Raw genomic sequence first — 22950 nt, 5'->3', positions numbered from 1 at the left:
ACAGGGAGGGAGCTGGGGGACACCAGGCCATGTGAGCTAAGGCAGGCACGGAGAAAGAGGCCCGCACACTCTCTGTGGCGTGTGGCCCTGAGTGGAGGAGACGACTGGTCACCAGAAGTGGAGGAGGGAAGCAGGACCTCATCTCCGCGGTCACTGTATGCACATACCGTGATCAAGGGGCTGAGCCCTGTTAACATGTTCTGTTCATGCATGTTAGCGCAAAGGGTTCTTATTGCTAAACACACATTTGGCTCTGACTGGCTTCAGAACGACCTGAGGAGAGGAAGGAAGACACCAGATGAACAGACTGGCAGCACTCTGCTGATGTTAAAGCCAGGTGACAGGATGGGCTCGGCTAGTCACCAAAGTCTCCCCTTCATTCCTGTGTATAGGAAAGTAATTCATAACCGAAATGTTAAGTACCTCTCTGGTTTAATTCCAGTACTCTAGACTAGAGTAGAACACCCCTCTTCCCTCTCTGTATCTTGCGACCAGACGTCCCTTTCTGAACCTTAGTCCCAACACACAACCCTTACTTCATTCAGGCACACCAGGGTACTCTTAGATTCTCAACTGTCCCTGGAATGGGGTGCTGTGTCAGTGCCTGCTCTCTGTATGTGAAATGCTGTATCTTCCATTCCCACTTCCTCCCCTAACCAAAGCTTTTCAAAGACCTGACCTTGGGTTCTGGCTCAGGACTGCTGGCCATTTTCTCCACCTCCTCACTCCCTGCAGCCAGGCTGCCACACCCTTGGTAGCTTTGGTGCCTCCCTTCCTGGATCGGCCGTCTACAGAGATGCTGAATCTCTAAGCATCAGGATGCCGGCCTCATCATGCTCTCATCTGTCTCCACTCTACTTGCAGACTCTTCCTACTCAACTCCCATGCCCACCTCCATGCAACTGCTTGTATGCACACACTGCACATGCCTGCACTCACGAACACACACACAGTGTTCCAGCAATGTCAAGCAGTTTGTTTTCCAAGACCCAAGCTATTTTTGTGTGACTGTTAACATCTTTTAAGATACAATTTTAATCAAAATAGTGTGATCTGACTGACATAGTGGTAGGTCAGACAGAACTAATGAGCGAGACTACCCCACAGACAAATACAGGCAGACAACGGACAGAGTTGGGACAGACACAAGGGAAAATATGTAAAAACTAATTCAAGATGTACTAAAGACCTAAGATACAACAGGAAAAACCATAAAACTCTTAGAAGCACAAAAACAAATCTCACTGCCTTGGATTTGACAGCAAGTTGCTAACTACAATGAAAACAACAAAACCTGAAAAATAAAAATATACTTTTTAGCCGGGCGTGGTGGCGCACGCCTTTAATCCCAGCACTCGGGAGGCAGAGGCAGGTGGATTTCTGAGTTCGAGGCCAGCCTGGTCTACAGAGTGAGTTCCAGGACAGCCAGGGCTATACAGAGAAACCCTGTCTCGAAAAACAAAAAACAAAACAAAACAAAACAAAACAAAAAATATATATATATACTTTTTATACATAAAAAGCATTATAAAAAGTAAAATGCAACTGATAAAGACAAAATACTTGTGGATTACATATCTGATGACAGTCTACTAGTAGCCAAAATACAAAAACTTCTCCCGGTAACTCAACAAGAGGAAGGCTACAGGCGCACAGAAAGGTGCTCCACCGGACCAGCCAACAGCCTCAGCATCAGCAGCGGGTTCAAACAAATGGAAGATAGCAATGCCTGGCAACTGTGTGTGTACTGTGTGTGTATGTGTGTATGTGTGTGTGTGTGTGTGTGTGTTTCGAGTTGGGGAAGAGCTATAATTCCTCAGTAGGTGAACTGAACAACCATCAGGTGACCCAGCAATCCCACCCCTGATTCTTCCCTCTGGCCGCTGTCCTGGATTGGAGACCACGGCAGGCGTGCTTTGGTCTAATAAGAGACCCCAGGGTTTCCCTTAGCCTTCTTCTTATTTTTAAAAGATTTATTTGTTTTATGTATATGAGTATACTATTGTTCTCTTCAGACACACTAGAAGAGGGCATCAGACCCCATTACAGATGGTTGTGAGCCACCATGTGGTTGCTGGGAATTGAACTCAGGACCTCTGGAAGAGCAGTCGGTGCTCTTGTGTTTGACATACTAATCTCAAACGCAGTGTTGCTCATCAAACTCAGAGCAAGATAGATGACTTTCCTCTTGAGAGCTCTGAGTGCAGACTCTGGCCTCATCACCCGCATCCCTGGGGAACCTCAGGCAGCTGCAGGGTGATCTACGGTATTCTGGGGCACAGGGCAGCGATCTTTCTGTCCTTTACAGGGCCCGAGCACTTGGATTCTGGATCCTTCCAGGAGAAGCTCTTGAGAGGAGGGAAAGTAGAACTATCTACCAGTTGCCATGAGGAGCTGGGGCAGCAAGCCACCCAGGCACGCCCCTGCTGACTTGTGTTATTGCCACAGTGGGTATGGGCCACTCTCCAAGTCTTCCCAACAGCTACTGGGCATGGTGGCAGAGGCTACCCCAGAGAAACAATATAGATATCAAGAAAGGGTGAGGACTTTCTAACAGGCAATGCCTCCTCCAAAGTCCAAATGTCACTTGTGTTCCCCACCACCTCCTGTAGAGCAGCCATCCTCCTCCTCCTCCTAAACGTGGAGTGAGAGAATTCTGGGCAACAGAGACATGGGTGCTTGTTAGTCTCGGTGCTTCAGAATTATTCATTCAACCAGCAAAATAAGCAACTGGCTTGGTGACAGAGCCTCACTTCTAAGCGTCTTACCATATAAGGGATTACTACACGGAACAAACAGCATGTTTCCTTCATTCAAACTCTGCAGCTCTGAGAATTCACCAGTACATGTGAGATGCCTACTGTGCCATAGAGCAGGGCCAAGCCACTGGGATCACAAGGGGTTCACGATGGTGAATGGAGGCAAGCACGAAGGATGCTCCTTGCCATGAGCTAACCAGGGCTGGTTTCAGATGGGGGTCCAAGCCTGTTGATAACCAACCACCCCACCACTTTCTCTGAGTGGCCAGTTGCATGAATGCACCCTGGACCAGGGCCAGAAAGCCAAATCCCTGGGCCACACTGCCCTGCTTCCACCGACTCCATGAGAGGCAGTTTTGTGAGAAGGTGGTACCTGTTTGCTGGCCATTGTCTAAGGCTGCTCTCTCCTACAATAGCACAGTCAGCAGCTGGGACAAACCATACAAATATTTTAGGCCCGAAAGGCCTACGACAGTTATATCTAGCCCTTCATGGAAAGCTTATTTTTCTAGGCCAACACTTCCTGCTGAGAGGTAGAAACAGAGAGGAATGAGAGTTTTCTGATCATTGACCATGGATGTGAGAAAACCTGCCAGCCTGGTTCCCAGTGGTAGGAAAAGACTCACAGAGCTGTGACCTTTGGTAGCAAGAATACTGGGGGTCATGTGCCATAGTTGTCTCTGGGCAGAGTTCTCTAAGATGAATCTTCAAAGGGGAATCTCAGAGGAGGGGATGTGACCTGGCTCCAGGGACCCACAGAGGCAGGGTACCATGCTATGAATAGCCACCTTCTCCTACTCTGCAAACCCACTCACCCACCAGTTATCTGCCCTCATTCTCTGGCTCCAAATGCCCCAACACCTGCCTATCACCCCTTTGGGAAGAGAGTCCCATCTGAATGTCAAATCCTTGGCAAGACTGTCCCTGAACACTGAAAGCAGGCTGTGTGTGCAGTGAGGATAGATTCCCGTATGATTTAATAAAATAGACCCAGGGTCTAATGCACAGTAGGCACTCATGCGCTCCACACTGACAACACCCCAGCCTTCATACTGCATTTTAACCATGGATGTTTTCACCTATAAAAATGTAGACATACAAGATACTGTCTGCAAGAATGACTGTGACGCCATGTGCCTTCTCTTGGGTCTCTCAAGGTCCCTCACCTAAGAAAATGGAGTCTCCTCACATGTGGAACTTGGGGAGGCCTGTCATGGACCAAGAGGTAAACACAGCGCCTTCCCACCTTACCAAAGTACTCTCTCTTGTGTCTTCTTTTCTTTAAGTTTAGCTATTCTCTTCTCCTGCCTATTTGTTTCTTCTTTTTGTTTAAATGTTTAATCGGAACTTTGATAATTTGTATTATTAAAGAGAGCCAGTGGAGCTAAACTACAATCTGTTCGCTCATGTTAGAAGTGGTTGTGTAAAATACTGTCTGGCTACTTGTCAGCTCTCCCTCGAGGGACTCTCTCAGACACTATATACACTCCACATCTGGTAGGTCCGAGCCACACGGGGCTACTGCGCACTTGAAATGCGGCTAACCCAAGGAACTTGACTTTAATTCTCATGACTTTAGGTTGAAATGAAATCGCTTGATGTGGCCAACTTCTGAGCTCCTCCCTGGACAAAGCTAACATTTGTGGCTACACCAACGCCTGCAGGCTGTACAGTGTGGGGAACTCATCTATCAATGTCACGCTTCTCAACAAAAAACCACACACACACAAAGATAAAGGGCAGCTCTGTGCACCCTGAGTGAAGGCTTTTAGCCTCTCCCTGGAGTTTAAATTCTAGGCTTGTTCTCTGACTCCCCCAGGTGGAGAAACAGGGATGCTGCGGCCTGGGAAGCAGCACAACTACTAAGTACTGCTCCCAGCCAGGGGAAAGTAGAGGAACCGAGACAGTGCTGCTCAGCCTGGACCAGGGTGCACCCACCATCTGGGAAACACTGCAGGCTCTTCCCATCACTGAAGCTTTCAGGGCAGTTGTCTTGTGCCTCAAGAAGACGTCCTGTGAGCCATGCCAGTGGCTGGGTAGTTAGCTGGTGACCATGGTGAACAGCTAGCTCCTTTACAAGGGCAGGGAAACTTCTGCTCTGTCCTGTGGCTGTCCACAAGCCTGTGCTCCCCCTGCAGCTATCTGTGCCTCCATGTTTAGGTTACCTCTCCCATCTCTTCCCCTGCCTGTCCCCCACAGACCTGGTCCTGTCCGCTTAGGTGCTAAAAGCGTTGGCGTCCTGACCCAAAGCAGCATCTGGCTCTTTCTAGGAGATGGGCCCTACCTAGGCCCCTCCATTCAACACCGACTAAGGGGAACTGGCAAGAAACTCCCACGCACACAGACCTGTCCAGAGGCAACGGGAGCATACGTCACACCTCAGCCAATGCTTACGTTCTAAGCAGGTCAGGACTGCACTGGCTTTCTTATCCCCACAATCCTCAGCACCATGCTCACAGGTGCCAAAAGGGCCAACGATGCCCAGGCCAGAAACCCATCCACCCACCCACCCACCTATCATCTATCTGTTTATCACCATGAAGTGTACTGCCTTGCAAAATACAGCAAAAATATCTTCTTCCAAGAAGCAGTGTCCAAATGAACGTATTAGGAAGGAGAACCACGCTTCAGTGGAAAGCCCATTCTGAAATGCGTTAACTGGGCCCAGACTGAAGAGATGGATACATTTACCACCCATCTTCTCTAGCAAGGTCTGTGAGACAGTTATTCTTTTGCCAACTAAGAGTTTTCTATTGCTTAGGACTTTCCCAAAACAGCAGAGGAAGTTCAGGTGTGGGCACATGCCTACAATCTCAACATCTGAGTAGCTGAGGTAAGAGGCTAGCTAGCCTGGGCTACATGGTAATAAGACCCTGACTCAGATATAAACAAAGAGAAAAGTCCTAACTGCCGTATCATCTGAGCTAGTATGACATCATTTACTTAAAATCAATAATATTGAATGAAAGCTCTGCCCTGAAATTCCTTTCGGGATTAGAAATCATAAAACAAATAATAATTAAAGGTTATTTATAACTTACAATAATGGAACAGTAAGCGGGCTGACCTGAAGCTCTCCCTTTCTTGGCACTATTTATCAAGTGCGGAGGACTAACCACAAGGCCTTTGCACTGCACTCCCTAGGTACACGCTCCACGGTTGGGCAAAATTCCCAACCTTCTAAGCACTTTTTAAATCCACTGACCACTGTATTTCTCCACTGTAGGGCCGGACTAACACATGGAGAGTGCAAACAAGCACGGATCTTGTTAAGTAGCTGGCCCCAGAGGACTCATCTAATAAGGCAGGCGAGCCACAGGCCCAAAGCACTGTGCCGTGGATAAGTGATGGCAAATTATTTCCCACGTTTATATTAGACAAAAGAAATATGGCTTAAGGAAGGAAAGCCTTCCCCTGAACTGGACAGGTGGCTCCTAAGAGTTAAGAGCACCTGCCATGCTTGTAGAGGACCTTGGTTTTAGTCCTAGCACCCACACGGCAGCTCATAACCACCTGGAAAGCCAGTTTGGGCCACCCTCTTCTGGCCTCTGTGGGCACTAGACACACACAGGACACACAAACACTCATGCACATAAACAAATATAAATTGTTAAAAATATATACATCTTAAATTTCAGATAGACGAGCCTGAGCTGGTGCTCCAGGAAGCCAGACTGTCTTCACAGCAACTTCGATGGGATTGCGTGAGTTCACTTCAGTCTCACGCCAGCAAGATTTGTGTGAGTTATATATGTGCTACCAAAATGGACCACGCAGCTAAAGAAGTCCAAAAGACCTAAAGCCATGCCCCCCCTTTTTCTCAAAAATCAATCAATCTATCTATCTACTTATATGAGTACACTGTTGCTCTCTTCAGACACACCAGAAGAGAGCATGAGATCCCATTACAGATGGTTGAGAGCCACCATGTGGTTGCTGGGAATTGAACTCAGGACCTCTGGAAGAGCAGTCAGTGCTCTTAACCGCTGAGCCATCTCTCCAGCTCCCTAACAATGCCCCTCTTTTCAGGGAATTTTCTTAAAAAAAATTATTTTCACACAAATGCTATTTTTGTTAATATGTAATGAGTATTACTGCTATTATTAGCTGAATTGATGAATACTTGAATTTTTTTCTGTTTTAATTTCTAATATGAAAAATATGGGTAAGAGAGCTGTAACCACCTACATAAAATCTGTTTGGGTTCTCAATGCCTTTGAGGCATGTAAAGGGCCCTTCCCTTTTGTCTGAGCACTGCTGTTCAACATGGAAGCATACCGGGGGACGCCAGACGCACTCTGGAAGCAAATGTGCACACTCTGTAGAGCGTCTTTTCAGTGCAGGGCTCAGCAGGGGTGAGTCTGTCCTCTGGAGACACTCAGCAATGCCTGCTACTGGCATTTAGTAGGTAAGGTCAAGGATAAATGCAGCTGGGAACAGCCTCTCGCAAAGCCCCTGCCTCCATACCAGCGTAGGCACCAGGTCTCCCACCCATCAGCTTACACGTGGATGAGGAGTGGGAGGTGGGGGAAAGCAGCTTACGGAAGACCCAGGTGCTTCTGAGGCCCGAAGGCAGCCAACCCGGAGTAGCCATTTCCCAACAACTCCCAAGCTCTCCCATCTGAGGCTGCACCATCTTTCTATGCACCTGAGCATTGGGCACCGACCTAAGGTCTGAAAAGAGCCAGCCAATGGATGGAGGCTTTGGCCCTTCCACAAAGGATGTCAGATAAGTGACCATGTGGCTCTTTCCAAACTACTCCCACAGTCACCTTCCAACTTATTCAAGAATCCACAGACAGTGAACAGAAAGCCCTGAAATAATTTTGAAAGATATTTTCATAGAATTTTTACCTATGTTCCCACGTAATGGCTGTTATTAGATTAATAACTTTTATAAATTTTAGTTTAACTTACAGAAAAACATTATTTGGCTCCCAGTGTAACGTGACCCCTGGCAAGCCTCCGCCTTACTATCCCTTCCTCCGAGGGCTATGGCAGTGCAAAGGGACAGGAGATTCATAAAGGTAAACAGGGTCAACGTGAGAGACCAAGTCTGAGCGAAGACGGCTCCGGCTTCCTTCCAAGCACTGCATGTTACATAAGAGATGCTGAAAAGACTTTCAAACAAAACTGAGCCCAGCATGCAAAATGCACAGACTCAACGAGACTCAAACAACCTTTAATGTGCCCAAAACAAATCACTTTATAAAAATCATCAACATATTTAAAAAAAAAAATCTCAACTTTGGACAAAGTACACAGATTTTAAAAACACGATAAGACAATACAGCAACACCATCCAATAGCCTGATCCTGCAAAATGAATGTCTAGATCTCAGTGTAATTTAGGATTTTAAATATTCATAAAAATGTGCCTAGTCATGTTCCTCTGTATCCAAGTGATAATTTGTTCTCTCCGTCCATCTCCACGTTTTCTAACTTCAAGTAGCCCGTGGGTCAGCTGTGGCCTGTCAGTTAAAGACACTACCAAACAAACCTGTATCTGGCACTGGACAGAAATGTTTATTTTCAGGACACACAGGAATATGCAACAAGTCAAACTTTACCATACTCTACTTGACAGAGAAGAAAAGGAAAGAGAAATGTACTAATGTCCAGCAGCAGTAACAACCTTTAACAGGCCCCACAACTACACTACTGGATCTACGCTGCTGTGCATCTTACAGGGAAAAACTTCTTAGGCAAAGCAGGGCCCAATCTATCCCGCACAGTAAAAATGGGCCCCCAACATCTTCAGCTCACTAAATTGTCTCAAGAGACGAGGAAACACGTTTCACAAGGCAAGGGCGTGCATCACTCCTGACAGGCCTGAATCCCCGTTTGCTCTCACTCCCAGCCTGGAGGACCTTCCAGTGTGTCTCATGCTGTCTTCCACTCCAGTTCTTTTCCTTCCTATCTAAAAAGCCACGGGCTAGCCAAAAAGTGTTCTTCGATGTAAACCACTTGATGCCTTGTCTCTCGTGAGGCCAGACGAATGTCCAGCGTAAGGACTCTTCACTTAGTGGTGTGCTAAGCCAATCACAGGCTAACTTCTCGAATCTCACTGGGATTACTTCCCAGGCCTTTTCGCAGCTCACCCATGGCTGCACACCTGCCCTGTTTAACTCCCCAGGCTGTAAAACTGGAATGTGGGAACTGTCTAGGCTCTGAGCCTTCACGGGACAGCATGGACCACCGCTGCTGCTGAGGGGACGTGACATTAGAAGGGCTCCAAGAGCAACCATGAATACCAAACCCATTTACACTCTTCAGGCTAAAATATTCAAAGCCAGAGTAATAGGAGGAGAGGAGCGAGTGCAGTCAAGACTTAATTCACTCGCTGAGTCAATCACACTTGCTAAGTGGGTGGGAAAAGCAGGGAAGAACAGAGCCCAAGGCTGAGGGGAGGAGACAGCTATCAGAAAGAGTAACTCAGAGGTCACAGGAACTACTGCACTTCCAGGATCTGTATTCCTGGGAAATAGTTTCAACAGTGATCTGCCAAGGGTCAAGCTTAGCATGCCATGTTGCCTCGTGCATCCTTCTGAGATAGGGGTGAAGGGCCCAACATCTCAGTGCTTTTCAGTGGCCATTTCAAGCTCTGTGACTCCAGCTCTTAGACAGTAGCACTAGAAAAGATACAAAAAGACAACTGGGGCATCACATGGGACACTGCAGGCCACACTCCAGAGCCCTACATGACTGACAGTAAAATCCCCACATACAGTTACACAACAGTGGTAAAGGTATCTTTCAACTGGGATGGGGTGGGGTTTTTTTTTGGGGGGTGGGGTGGGGGTTCAAACCTAACATCCATCCTACCCTTACAGCAAGGTTCTTTTGCTAAACTAGGGAGAAATGAATACACATACTGATATTTCTCTGTGACCGCCCCCCCCCCCAACAGCAACGGGACACAGGTATGTTTGAGCGAGAAAGCCTTGGGGAACGGTAAGAAGTTTTAGCAGTCCTAATGACAAGACAAGGAAGCACACGGTGTATGCCCTGCAAAGCAACTACACGTCCTGTAAAAATTGCTGAAGGGCTGGCTGTGGAAGGCAGTCAGACACAAGTGGGCCCCAGGAAAGGCGTCACGATCCGCTGTTCAGAAAGGGCAGGCAAAGACTGGCACAGACGATCCTATCTACTGGTATTTCAGGAACCTTTTGGATTTCTGCTTTCAGCTCTAGGGAGGGCAACAGATTTGCTGGGATGAACCACCTGCTGCAGAGGAGGGAGGCACAGAACACACCAAATTGGGGGGGGGGGGGGGGGAGACAACCTGGAGCTAAAATAACCCCTGCAGATTATCGTCAGGGCAGAATTTAACTCATTCTAATGAGGCTTTCAGGAAGAAGAGGCCTAACAGCCACAAATTAGAAATGTCTGTGGTAAAATCTCAATGATCCAGCTCTGGAGAGGGGAGACTTAAGGAGCAGCTTCCAGGTGCCCTGAAATTAAAGCCTGAGCCTCTTGGCTTGGGCACTCTAGTTCCAAGACAATGAGATACAAAACAAAACCAAAAAAAAAGGGGGGCAAGGGGCCTGCCCTGCAAATCCCCCAAGGGCACAACTCTATTAAGGATCACAGATTCCACCAAATGACCCAAGGGATCATTCCAGATATTCTTGAAATAAGCCAAAGCCAGGAAGCAAGAAAAGTCAAGATTCACCAATGAGGATGGGGGAGCTTGTGGGAAAGGAAATAGAAGACTGTTTAAAAAAAAAAAAAAAAGTACCCAAATTAGAGCCACCAAAACACATCCACAGTTAGTTGAAAAGGACCAGACATCAGCAGAAGAGAAGCTTGCCCAGGACACCAGTTCAAGGCTGCAGCAAGGAAAGCAAGGACCATGGAAGTCACTGAGAGAGCCAGAGACACAGAAAAGGAACGAGGGGCAAACCCTAAAGCTAGAGACTCCATTTAAGACCAGTTCACTGGGAGGGCTTGAGCTCTGTTAGAAGCCACAAAACTGTTTTTAAAATGTCAGTTTCGCTGTGCACACTCTAATAAAAGTGTGTGTGGGGGGGAATAAGTAACTCATATGAAGACTTCAGAAACACTTTGGTTTGTATAGCCTCCGTGTTAGACCCTAGATTAAAGGCTGATCAAGAATAACAATGAGCATGTCCAGAGGTTACCTCTGCTTCTGCTGTATCTTGTCCTTCTTTTGGACCTTTTCCACTTTTCACCGGTTTTGGTGGTTCCTGGGAATCATCACAAAACAAAAACAAGAAAACAAAAAACAAACAAACAACAAAAAACCATTAGTGTTCTCAATATTTGGACCGCTAAGCATCCGCTCAAACGCAGTTTCTAAATTGATACATATCACTGAGAGCTTCAGATGGCTTTAATATGTCAGCAGCAAACTACATCATATTGAGTATATTCACAGTACCAGCAGCCTTCAAATTCCGTTTCTCTTCATGTCTGTGTTGGGGGGCGGGGGAGGGAGGTGAAAACTCCAGGTAGGGACACATAACCCCAGCTCTCGGCCCATCCCTTTCTCCCCTCCCACCCTTAAACCTCACAAGTGAGGGTTTCTGGGGCGAGTCCGGAACGCTCCAGCACCCCAGCCCCCGCCACGCAGAGCACTGCACGGCGCATCAGCCGCCACCCAGAGCGACCGCGGCACCTCAGCGCCACCTCAGAGCCTGAGCGGCCTCCCCAGCTCCATGCAATCCTGCCAGCGCCCTGGGCCCGCCCGCGAGCCTGGACGACCTGCCGCCCCGCCCCTACCCGCCGACGCGGGGACCCCAGACCCCGTCCCGGAGCCCCCCACCCCGACTCACTTTCTCCTTCTTGTTTTTATTCGGCATGGCTGGTGCGGGCCGCCGCCGCCGCCGCCCCTGCCTCCGCCCGCCGCCACTGCCGCTGCAGCAGCAGAAGCGCCCCCGGCCCGGCCGTCGCGCCGCCCCGGCCGCCGCCGCCGCCGCTGCAGCCGCCGCCCGGGGACTGAGTCGCTCGTCCGCTCTCGCTTCCCCTTTTCCAGGCTCCCAGAGGCTGCGGCAGCCGCGGCGGCGGCGGCGGCGGCGGCAGCGGCGGCGGCGTCTCTCCGCCCCTCTCCCGGCAGGCCCCGCCCCCGCCCCAGGCCCCGCCCCGCGCCGGCCCCACGCTGCCCTCTCCCCGCCTCGCCGCCCTCAACGACGCCACGCCATTGGCCGACACGGCCCCACGTGCCCTAACGCTCCGCAGCGTCGTCCCGCCTACTGCGCGGCCTGTCCCCACCCCCTCGGTGCGGACCGGCTCGTGTGCCGGGGTCTGAAGGTTTTGGTAGAGCCATCAGGGAGGGAGCTACTGGGGAGAGGGAGGCGTGTGCGGACGACGGAGGTGATAAAGTCACGGCCGCTGAGCCGGGACGGAGAGGAGAGCAGAGGACAGTGAGGAGCGGAAATGCACATGTGAGGTGTATGGCGACTATTCTGTAGCCTTCCAGGCACGAAAAGCTCTGCCCCATAAGCCTGGTAGCGGTGACGCTCGTGCAGAGCGGAGGAGACCCGGGACCGCGCGAGCGGCGGTTTCCTTGGGCCGCTAGGCCCCGCCCACGAAGGCAATGCTGCTGGCTCCGGGGTACGCTCCGCCCACCGCACGCCTCAGAGGCGGGGCTCGCCTCAACCCCGCCTATAGAATCCACGCCTCTCCCTTCGTCCCCGCCCACGCGAGCAAGGGAACTCTACCCACGGAGGTCCAAGAGTAGGCTCTGCCCAGTTCCCCTATGGTCCTGCACGCCGAAATTTCTCTGTTCCAGACCCACCCGCAAGGCAACCGGCTTCTCCAATGTAGGCACCGCCCACCTTACGTCTTAAGGATTGGATCCACCTAGGCGGAGCCCATCAGCTGCTCTCTCTGAGACTCTACCTGCACACTGCCACCCTTCGCCCCGGCCCACCAGGGAGGTAGTCAGATCAGTGTAGGCTTTTTTCCGCGCCCATTACGTCTGAGCAGCCCTGCGACTTTGAGACTGTTATTCTTTAATTACCAGTGGTCGTTAGCCTGTGAGAAAACTGCATGAAGACCAGGGATCATTTGAGTCTCTCACTTCTCTGATAGCTCTTTATGAGGGAAGAAGCTAATTCGCTACTTACACAGTCCTGTTTTTGGAGTTGTCAGTGTCTGACATCCTATACTGAGGGGGAGCACTCCGAAGGAAGACTGTAAGAGTGAACTGTTTCGAGTGCGGGAGACTTCAGGCACTCACTCGTGATTTAGGAGCTGCCTTCGTCATTAGCTTTGAGCCTGCTAGACAAACGCTGGAGACTTCAGCTATGTGCCCAGGCCAAGGCACTGAAAAATCGATGTATTTTACCCTTGGTTTTTGTTTGTTTTTGTTTTAATTCTTGTAAATGCCAAGCAAAGCATTTTTGGTTGTTCTCACCCAAGCTCTGTGGGGGTTAAAAAAAAGAGATTTATCAAAAGCTAGAGGTGCTGTAGGAGGTTCTGAGAGTAAGTTGTGTCTGAATGTTCACCAAAATAAAACTAATCTGCAGGTAATCGTGACAGACTGGAATGGGTATTTTTACAGACTGGGTATATGACAGAATCTTAAGTGGATTGATACTTTCCCTGAAACAAATAGTTAAAAACAAAAAACAAAACAATGCCACGAGTTAATTTGAAATTTTAAAATTAAGCGCTATCAATGTAGTAAGCATGGTACAAATTTAAATCAGGAAAGAGTAGACCTGAAGTTACTGCCTTTTGGCCATGGAACAAGGAGGAGTCTGGGCTTCAAGGAAATACGCTGATGCTGCTAACATCCCGGTATCATGGCACATGACCCAGGATTGCACATCCTTGGTCCATTTGACAGACATTTGCTGGACATCCATGACGTACAGTACAGCACAAAGAACCCCTTGGTGAGCAAGGTGTCTGTCTCCCTTGTTCCCTGAGAAGTCACATGCCTGGATGGAAACAAGAAGCCCTGTGCCATCCTGCAGGATGGGTGGCAAGTCCGAAGGAAAGGGGTGGAGATGGTCTAACTCAGGGACAGGATAACGGGAGGTGCAAGATGTTTCCTTGTGGCTGGAGAAGAGAGGGGAAGGACAGTTCCTGAACTAAGGCAAATGGCTTGACGGGGAGCTGGGCTGGTCTCCCAGCACAGTGAGGACGGCAGGAGTATGTTTAGCTGGATGATGACATGTCCTGGCTGTTGTACAACAGTTTCCATGAGATGCAAACATTCTGTCCTTCAGGGAAGCTCCTTAAACAGGAAAGGAAACAGCACCATAGCTTCAGAAAGTGGCCGAAGCTGACCAGATCCTCTAGCCCCTCCCTGCTGGATAGCCAATAAAGGCTGAGAGCCTCCCTCAGAGGTGAGGAAGCCAAGATATAAAGACTTTCAGAGGTGGGAAGCCGGGAAGAAGACTCACACCAGACCAGTTGCCGGGAAGAGGTTTAGACCAACTGAGGCACCTGGGAAGGACACCCTCTCATGAGTTGAGCTACCTGCAGGCTGTGTGGTGTACTCTAGCTTTGTGAGCCATCACCAGTGCTGGGATGGGGTTTGGCGGGTGGAGCTACCTTTGAGTCATTTCTGCTCCTGTGTGTAACCCCAATAAAACTTATACGAGTTCACCAAGTTGGACTTTGGTGGTATCTGTACTTTGGTCTGTTATGAGTTTTGGTCTTGGTTAAGAAGGTGTGTGTGTGTGTGTGTGTGTGTGTGAAACATCTCCCCAGGAGAGCTTGTCACACAACATAATTGGCATTTGAACAGGGACATGGCAGAAATAAAAATAAGTTGGGGAGGACTGAGGGCTTCGTCCTGGCTATGGGCAGCAAGGCATGCTGGGTAGCAGGGCATGCAGCTGAGGCAAGAAACAGAGGGGAAGCATCCACAGAGGAGATCTCAATACAGCGTCCTTTCCTGTATGGTGTGTGTTAATGTGCCTCTGTGCTATGACGGCAGTTTCATGGTTCTTGCTATAGGTAGTGAGATGGGCAACTGAGGCTGAGCCATCAGGATTAGGAGAGTCTGTGGGAGGAATCCCACGATGTCAGTCTTCACCTGTGTGATGTGGAGTGGCATATCGCCTGTCTGATGAAGTGCAGGGGGCACCATGTGAATACAGAGATTCCCTGAAACAGTTAAAAGTTTGGAGGGAATTTTGCAGTCTTTGAGATTAGCACGGAAGAGTTGAGACTGTTGACAAGCAGTGGTAAAGGTTTCCTGGCCACTGTTGGGTGGCATCGAGAATGCACCTGGGGCTGAGATGGCAGCCAGGCTGGAACTTGCTTGTGTAAAGCAGGAACTTGTGTGTGTACAGGAGCAATCGCAACAGGAAAGGGAGGTGTGGTAGCATCCTTCATGCTGTCATCTGATTTAGCAAGTAAACTAGATACTAGATACATGAGAGGATCTCTCACTCTCTTGTGGTAAAATCAATAGAGGACACCCATCAAGTCATAGCTTACATAGAAAAGTAGGGGAGATCTGTGATCCAACTGAGATGGCAGGGAAGGGAGGGTAGGCTTTATAATGATCCAGGGCCAAGAACTAAGGTAAAAAACAAATACTCAGTGCTTGAACTTCTGAGGTTAGGAGAGACTTCTAAAGAAGCAGTGGAAGAGCCTGTCACAGCCTGATTTGTGAGGCTGGGGACGTGGAAGGAGATGGGATCAGTCTGACAGCTATGGAGGCAGGAAAGCTGAGCATTGTAACATCCCATCCCTCTGTAAGGCAAAGGCTGCATCATCCGAGACAGTGTGACAGAAACCAGTCCCCAAATGGGCTGGCTTAGCAAAGCCATTAGGAACACTTGGTCATCTCTGTCTGAGGTTCCCACAAATATTCAGGGCAGGAGGACCATAAAGGAGGGGAAGATGCTATTGAGGGAACTAAGAATAAGAGGAGCTGGGTGTGGACCACAGTGCGTTGGTCCAGATAGAACTTGTTCACAGAAGAGGAAAGGCTGGGGCTGGAGAGATGATGGCTCAGCACAAACCATCAGGGCTATTGCTACTGCTATTGGTTGTATACCATAACTTCCCTGTTGGCACCTATGACCTCACCAGCCACAGAGTTTTGTCCTGGCTTACAGATGTGAACTCTTGTAGAGGGGGCCTTAAGTCCAATTGGAAGGACTTAAGTCCAACAACTGTAGTATGCCTGCTGCTGTAGACATTGCATATGCACGCTTTGACTCCAGGACACGGAGAAGTTACTCTGAGATTAAACCGTGAACTCTCACCCCACTGGCTGGCTTTCATAGTGCCAGAGGGGACCATGCAGGCTGCTGTCACTAACATACCTGCTTGGCTATGGACCCTGCACGCAGAAACACTGACAGGCTAGGCACGATGTACCTGCTTATGCAATAGTGGCTCAGCTGCTGTGGGTAAGACCGGCAGCTTTTGTCTTAGTGTTTTATTGCTGTGAGCACGACCAAGGTAACTCTTATAAGAACAACATTTAATTGGGGCTGGCTTACAGGTTCAGAGGTTCAGTCCATTGTCATTGAGGTGGAAGCATGGCAGCATCCAGGCAGGCATGGTGCAGGAGGAGCTGAGAGGTCTACAACCTCATCTGAAGGCCACTAGGAGAAGACTGGTTTCCAGGCAGCTAGGATGAGGGTCTTAAAGCCCATGCCCACAGTGACATGCCTCCTCCAACAAAGACACACTTCCAAATAGTGCTACTCCCTGGACCAAGCATATTCAGGCCACCATATTCCACTCCCTAGGCTTATTCAAACATATGAGTCTATTGTGTGTGTGGGGGGGGGGGCGTACCTAAACATAGCCTGATGTAAAATACATTTAATCCAACTTCAAAAGTCCCCCACAGTCTGTAGCAGTCTCAACACTGTTTAAAGTCCAAAGTTCAAAGTCTCTTCTGAGATTCATGCAGTCTCTTAACTGTAATCCCATATAAAGTAAAACAAACAAACAAACAAACAAACAAAAAACACTGGACCAAAGCAAGATAGAAAAACAGCTGGGCAAACTCCAAACTCCATGTCTCCATATTTATCAAAGTGCTCCTCAGGGGCTGGAGAGATGGCTCAGCGGTTAAGAGCACTGACTCTCTTCCAGAGGTCCTGAGTTCAATTCCCAGCAACCACATGGTGGCTCACAACCATCTGTTATGGGATAGGAGGCCCTCTTCTGGGGTGTCTGAGGACAGGTACAGTGTAGTCATATACATAAAGTAAATAAATAAATCTTTAAAAAAAATAACACTCTTCAGATCTCTAACTTCTTTCATCTTTGTTGAATCTGGCATTCAACAGCAACAAACTTCATTCTCTTAGGCAGGTGCCACTCCCTATTAGGAGCTTTCCTTAGCAGTTATCCTATGGCTCTGGCATCTCTAACATCTGGGGTATCCAAGCCAGCTTCAACATTACAGTTTCTTATTCCAGTGTTTGGGAGCCACACATGTCTTCTAGGCCCCTCCAAAGGGCTTGGGTCACTTCTCCAGCTCTGCACTGTGTAGCACTCTAGGCTTTGGTAGACTCCACTCCACTTCTGCTGCTGTGCTTGGTGATCATCCCACAGTACTGGCATCTCTAATTCACTAGAGTCTTCTGCTGCAACTAGGCTTTGCCAGTAGCCTCTCATAGGCTCTCTTCATGGTGCTAAGCCTCAACCTTCCCCAATGGGCTTCCACAGCCTCTCACAATGCCAAGCCTCAGCTACTCTCCATGACCCCTTTATGCTTCAAAACCAGTACCACCTGGGTGACTGACACATTACCAAGTGCAGCTGAAGCGCGAGGTACAACCTTGGCTATCTCTGGAACACAGCTTCTTTGTGCTCTCTGAAAACACTTCTCAGATTTCACCTTGGTGATGCTGGTCTCTTCTTAATCATTGCTAATTTCTTAGCTCCAGCTAACCAGCATCAATTGTCCCAATAGTCCCCTCTGTTCTTGATTCTAAAGCCAGAGCCACATGGCCAAAGCTGTCGAGTTCTGCTGCTTGCTGGAACATGGCCACCTTGTTCTATTACATTATTAGCAGCTTTCTGTTTTTCAACTCCTTCATTGCCTAAGCTTGGCTGTCCTGGAACTTGCTTTGTAGATTGACCTTGGACTCTTGTCTTGAGGATCTCTGACCTTGAGGCTCTGTCTCCTAAGTGCTAGGATTAAAGGTGTAGTTCACTTAAGCACTTCTCTACTTAGAACTTATTCTGTACCTGGCTGGCCTTGAACTCAGAGATCTGCTTGCCTCTGTCTCCTGCAATTAAAGGTCTGAACCACCTTGACCAGGCCTAAGCTTTTCATGGCCATTCTGCCTCAAGATCCGGATCAAAAGTGTATGTCCTCCATTTCTGGATTGTAGTTCATTCCAGATTAAAAGTCCAAGTGAAAACAATGACCAAGTAACAACACCTGGTATTATATAACTATTCCCTGTTCAAAGACAGATGCACAAACAATAATCTTAGCTGGGTGGGATCCTGCCCCTCGGTCACCACTCCCTTAATCTGTTTATCTCCTTGAACGTGGCTTCAGCTGTTTTGACTTCCTCTTACCCCTTTATTACTTGAACCAAACATTTTATATATATTTTTTCCTTTCTAAGCTTCTTATGCTTGTTCAAAATGCTCTTCATGAGACTTAACCAGAGAAAGGTCTCTGTTGGGCTTTTTTTTTTTTTTTTGAGACTTCCTTTATCAATGCAATTAATATAAATCTCTTTATCTTAGCCTCAGGTAGATTCATCAGACATGGGCAAAAAACAGCTATATTCTTTACCAAAATATCACAAGAACGGTCTCTAGACCAACTACATACTGAAATCTTCTCCACTGAAACTTCTTGGGCCAGGTCTGGACAGTTCATATCACTCTCAGCAATAAAGTCTTCCATATACCTACTAGGATAGCCCATTAAGCCCCACTTAAAGAATTTTGCTGCTTTCCAAACCCCCAAGTCCCCAAATCCACATTCCTCCAAATAAAAACATGGTCAGGCCTATCACAGCAATACCCCACTTCTGGTGCCAACTTCTGTCTTAATTAGGGTCTTACTGCTGTGAGCAGACACCATGACCAAGGCAACTCTTATAAAGAACAACATTTAATTGGGGCTGGCTTACAGGTTCAGAGGTTCAGTCCATTACCATCAAGGTGGGAGCATGGCAGCATCCAGGCAGGCCTGGTGCAGGAGGAGCTGAGAGTTCTTCAACCTCATCTGAAGGCCACTGGGAGAAAAATGGCTTTCTGGCAGCTAGGATGAGAGTCTTAAAGCCCATGCCTACAGTGACACACTTCCTCCAACAAGGTCACACCTCCAAATAATGCCACTCCCTGGACCAATCATATTCAAACCACCACAGCCTTCCAGTTGGATTTAAGGCCCTCTTCTTCACATCTGTAAGTCAGGACAAAAACCCGTGGCTAGGGAGGTCTTAGGTGCTACTGGGGAAGCAACTTTCATGGATGTGATGTGCCTAACTGCCTTCTGAATATGTGTTTATGCCTATAGGTCATTGTGGTTATCAGGCTCAATTAATAACCACTGGTAACTGTTACTGTGCAGCGGTGGCCTACTTTCCTTTTTTTTTTAAGGATTTATTTATTTATTTATCTATTATATGTAAGTACACTATAGCTGTTTTCAGACATCAGAAGAGGCCATCCAATGTCATTGAAGATGGTTGTGAGCCACAATGTGGTTGCTGGGATTTGAACTCAGGACCCCTGGAAGAGCATTCAATGTTCTTAACTGCTGAGCCATCTCTCCAGCCCCAGTGGCCTACTTCTTAGTCATAGGCAGATATCTGTAGTCACCCCTTCAAGGCTCAGGGGTCCTTGCTAAAGAGGGATGGAGATGCAAAGAGGGTAAGAGTTGGAGGAAGGGATAGAGTGCTGTGTTTCTTCCAGATTGAAACATTCCATCTCTTAAACAGGAAGGTAAACAACTCAAAACATCTTCAGGAAGTTCCTGAAACTGACCAGATTCACTAGGTCCCTCCCTGCCAATTTAAGCAATAAAAGCAGCAACCCGCTTCCCCCCCTCCCATCCCAGAGGGAAGGAAGCTGAGATGCAAAGAAGATTCTGATGTCAGACTTGAAAGAAGCAGAAACCACCTAAGCTGCCTAGAAGAGGTTTGGACCAACGGTGGCACCTGGACAGGACACCTTCCAAGCAGCTGAGCTGCCTGCAGGCTGTGCAGTGGGCTCCAGGTTCCTAGCCTTGTGAGCTGTCACCCATGCTGGGGTGAGCTTTGGTGATCAGCTGTCTTTGAGTCATTCCTGATCCTATAAGTGACCTCTCACCCATATTCTTGTAAGTAACCCCAATAAAACTCACTAGCTCACCAGGTAGGACTTTGGAGTATCTGTCCTTTGGTCTGTGACAGGCTCCCTATCTGGGGTGAGTATGTGTGTCTGCTGTTTCCCCAGGAAAAGTTTTGTCACACACCACTCTTTTGCATCTTAGAAGATACCTGAAGCAAGGGTGTGGAAAGGGGTGTGGGCTAAGGTCAAGGCTGGTCCAGAAAGGAAGGCTGGCATGTAATTAGAGCAACACCTTTGGTCACAGACGCCTCCCTGTGGTCTTGCTTAGGCAGCAGAGAGGCAGAACCCAGGAGGAAAGGGGGCAGTGTTCCTGTGTGCCTTCTGTAAACCTCGGTGGGCAGGAGATGGACAGAGCAGAAAAGAACTTTTCAAGGTACAGGATGATGTCAGCTGGGGAGGTGCTGAGTGTGAACTGCATCTAAGCTGGAGGTCGGAAATAGTGAATAGACGTGTCCAGTCGCATCTCATGCTGGAGTTTATCAGATCAAACACAGGTTTAAGGGGAGAGATTGGGGGACTGGAAAGATAACTCAGGAATGTGCTCGCCACACTTGAGGATCTGGGTGAAGATCCCCTTTACCCAGATACAAGTCAGCCATGGTGGCACCCACCTGAAATCCTGGCTGGCACTGGGAAGGCAGAGACAGGTGGATCCTTGAAGCTCATTGGTCAGCCATCCTAGAGGAATCATTGACCTCCAAGTTCAGTGAGAGACTTTGTCTTTAAACATCAAGTGGAGGACCAGCAAGGTGGCCTCAGCCTGTAAAATGCTTGCCCCAAAAGCCCGACAACCCTACTTTGATCGCTGGGACTCACATACACGAGGAAGAATTGGTCCCAAAGGTTTTCCTCTGACCTCCATATGCATACCATGGCACCCGCTCAAGCCTCTACGCACGTGGCATGCACACACACAATAACAATAAATAAGATAGATAAGAGAATGATAGAGGAAGACACCTAACACCTGTACATACGTGTGTATGTACATATGCACGCACACAGGCACACACATCAACGTACATACTTGTCTCGAATTGTGAATCGGGGATAATGACCACGGCGGAAAGTAAATCCTTGAACTCCGTGGAAAGGTTCTAGCAGCTTTTTATTCATACACAGCAATAACCATTCACTAATCTTCAGGTCTGGCTGGTCATAGCCTAGCTCGGGGGCGGTGCTCAGGTAATCGGACACTCCTTCCCTGCTTTTCAGATCGCTGGAGCTCAACCCCAGGGTGTAGGCTTGTCCTCTGGGCGTCAGGTCGCCCCTTGAGCATCCGCGTGGAGTCTGCATGGATTGTCTCACTGCACGATGCTTCTCCGTTGGGCCCCGGAAATTGAGCAAGCTGCCGTCCCAGACCGGGGGTTTTAAACTAAATTCAGCCAATTACAACTAGCATGTTTCATACATTACTTTGTGGGCTTGCCATATCATCTGCACGCACACACGCTCTCTATGGCTTGGTTTTCATAGTCATCTGGGGCTGCGGTCACGGTCCATATGGCGAGTGCAGCCGCTGTGGCGGGCTCAGGACTTTACAGCATTGGGAAAAATGCCTTCTGGGGCCATATGTTCCTTACATACCACATACATAGAGGGTTTGGACTGTGCTATCAAGGAAGGATACAGTGTGTGTGTGTGTGTGCACCCCTTTCTAAGGGATACCTCTTCTGGGGTGGCCTAGGCTTCCAATTCATAAAATTACCATTCACATCACACAAACACTTTTTCTTCAGGCCCTGGCTCTTCCGGGGATACTTCTTCAAGAAGGCTATATCCTCTCCATGCCCAGTTCTGAAGTACCAAAGCAGAGGATGCCCCTGATGTCTCACTAGAGGTTCAGTGAGGCTCGACGAGGACCTGCCAGCTACAGACTGGCCCAGACTCTTGTCTCATGCTGGTCATGAAAGAAGTTGCCCTCACCTAAATCCAGCTTCTGGAGTCAGCCCTTCCCGATGCCCCCTTTCAGATGCCTGTGACAGCCACCGTTTGTCCTGCTTCCTGGGGCAGCTGTGAAGATGTGTACCCTGACACACTACATGTGGGTTTCATTGCCCAGTAAGTCTTCAGCTCCAGGGCCACCAGCTGGAGGGCTCAGCTTCTATCATGCCCACCAAGCACAGCTAGGTCCTCTGAGTGGTGGGGCAAGCTGTTTTGTTTGAGTTTGGGGCTGAGCATCTGGAGGGACAGTGGTTCCAGCTAGGCATTCAGTTTCCTAGTGCGGAGCTTTGGAAGAAGTGGATGCCACCTTCAGTGTGGGTTTGCCTTGCTTCCCAGGCTCCTCCTATCAGGAATTGTTTTCTCCACCCTGTGAGGGAGCTCTAGGCCCCCCTCTCTCCATATTATCAGCAACACCCAGGCATCTAGCCTCCCAACACTGGCTGGTGGGTGTCTAGATTGGACAGTCACAACCAGATCAGCTCACCTTGTTTCCTCTGAAACTACTTACGATAATTTTTAATTGGATTTATATCTACTTAAACAAGGGTTTAATTGGTAATAAGTTAGAGTCTGTGGTTCCATGCCTGCTAGGGTCAAGCAGGAATGAGGGAGAAAAGTGTGCAAGACTGATAACCATGGGTGCTACCTGCTGGGCAGTGGGGGCTCCCTGGCTCGGCAGCTAGGGCGGTGAGAACCCACGTGTGGTGGGCGGGTGAGACAGCAGATCTCTAGTTCCCTCTGCTCTGGAATTGCCTACGAGTTTGGGGGATTTGAGGTCATATTGACTCAAGTACCCACTCGTGGGGAACACTGACCCCAGGGGCTGGCACAGACACCTGCTCAGTAAATTTACTCTTCAACAAGATGACAGTGATTGGACGGAAGTCCTGTTCAACTCTGAGCAATCCAAGTTAAACCTTAGTTAAACGTGTAAGAGACCAGGGTACCCAGAGAACCCGGTCAGGCTGTGCAGAGAAGAGTTTATGAAAAC

At 48.8% G+C, this 22950-nt stretch overlaps 1 protein-coding gene across 5 annotated transcripts in view; it reads right to left on the bottom strand.

Annotated features, from left to right (window-relative positions):
• The window catches only part of Ppp2r5c (protein phosphatase 2 regulatory subunit B'gamma), a 148809-nt gene extending 137009 nt beyond the window's left edge, over window positions 1-11800 (bottom strand). For 2 of the 5 annotated variants that reach the window (XM_021179519.3, XM_021179518.3), the window contains exons 1-2: window positions 11558-11799; window positions 10904-10969 (exon numbers count right to left, since the gene is read on the bottom strand). In XM_021179519.3, the coding sequence (XP_021035178.1) occupies window positions 10904-10969; window positions 11558-11584 (93 nt within the window). In that variant the 5' untranslated portion in view covers window positions 11585-11799. Of the gene's footprint in view, window positions 1-10903; window positions 10970-11557 lie in introns of all 5 variants that reach the window. The other 3 variants (XM_021179520.3, XM_029484946.2, XM_021179517.3) reach the window with 2 other exon arrangements.
• Between the last annotated feature and the right edge of the window lie 11150 nt (window positions 11801-22950).

Source organism: Mus caroli, unplaced genomic scaffold (genome assembly GCF_978045245.1).
Source record: "Mus caroli unplaced genomic scaffold, Mus_caroli_1 scaffold_14, whole genome shotgun sequence".
In the NCBI taxonomy this organism is placed as follows: domain Eukaryota; kingdom Metazoa; phylum Chordata; class Mammalia; order Rodentia; family Muridae; genus Mus; species Mus caroli.
Note: the sequence above shows the minus strand (reverse complement) of the source record. Positions and strands in the feature narration are given on the sequence as shown.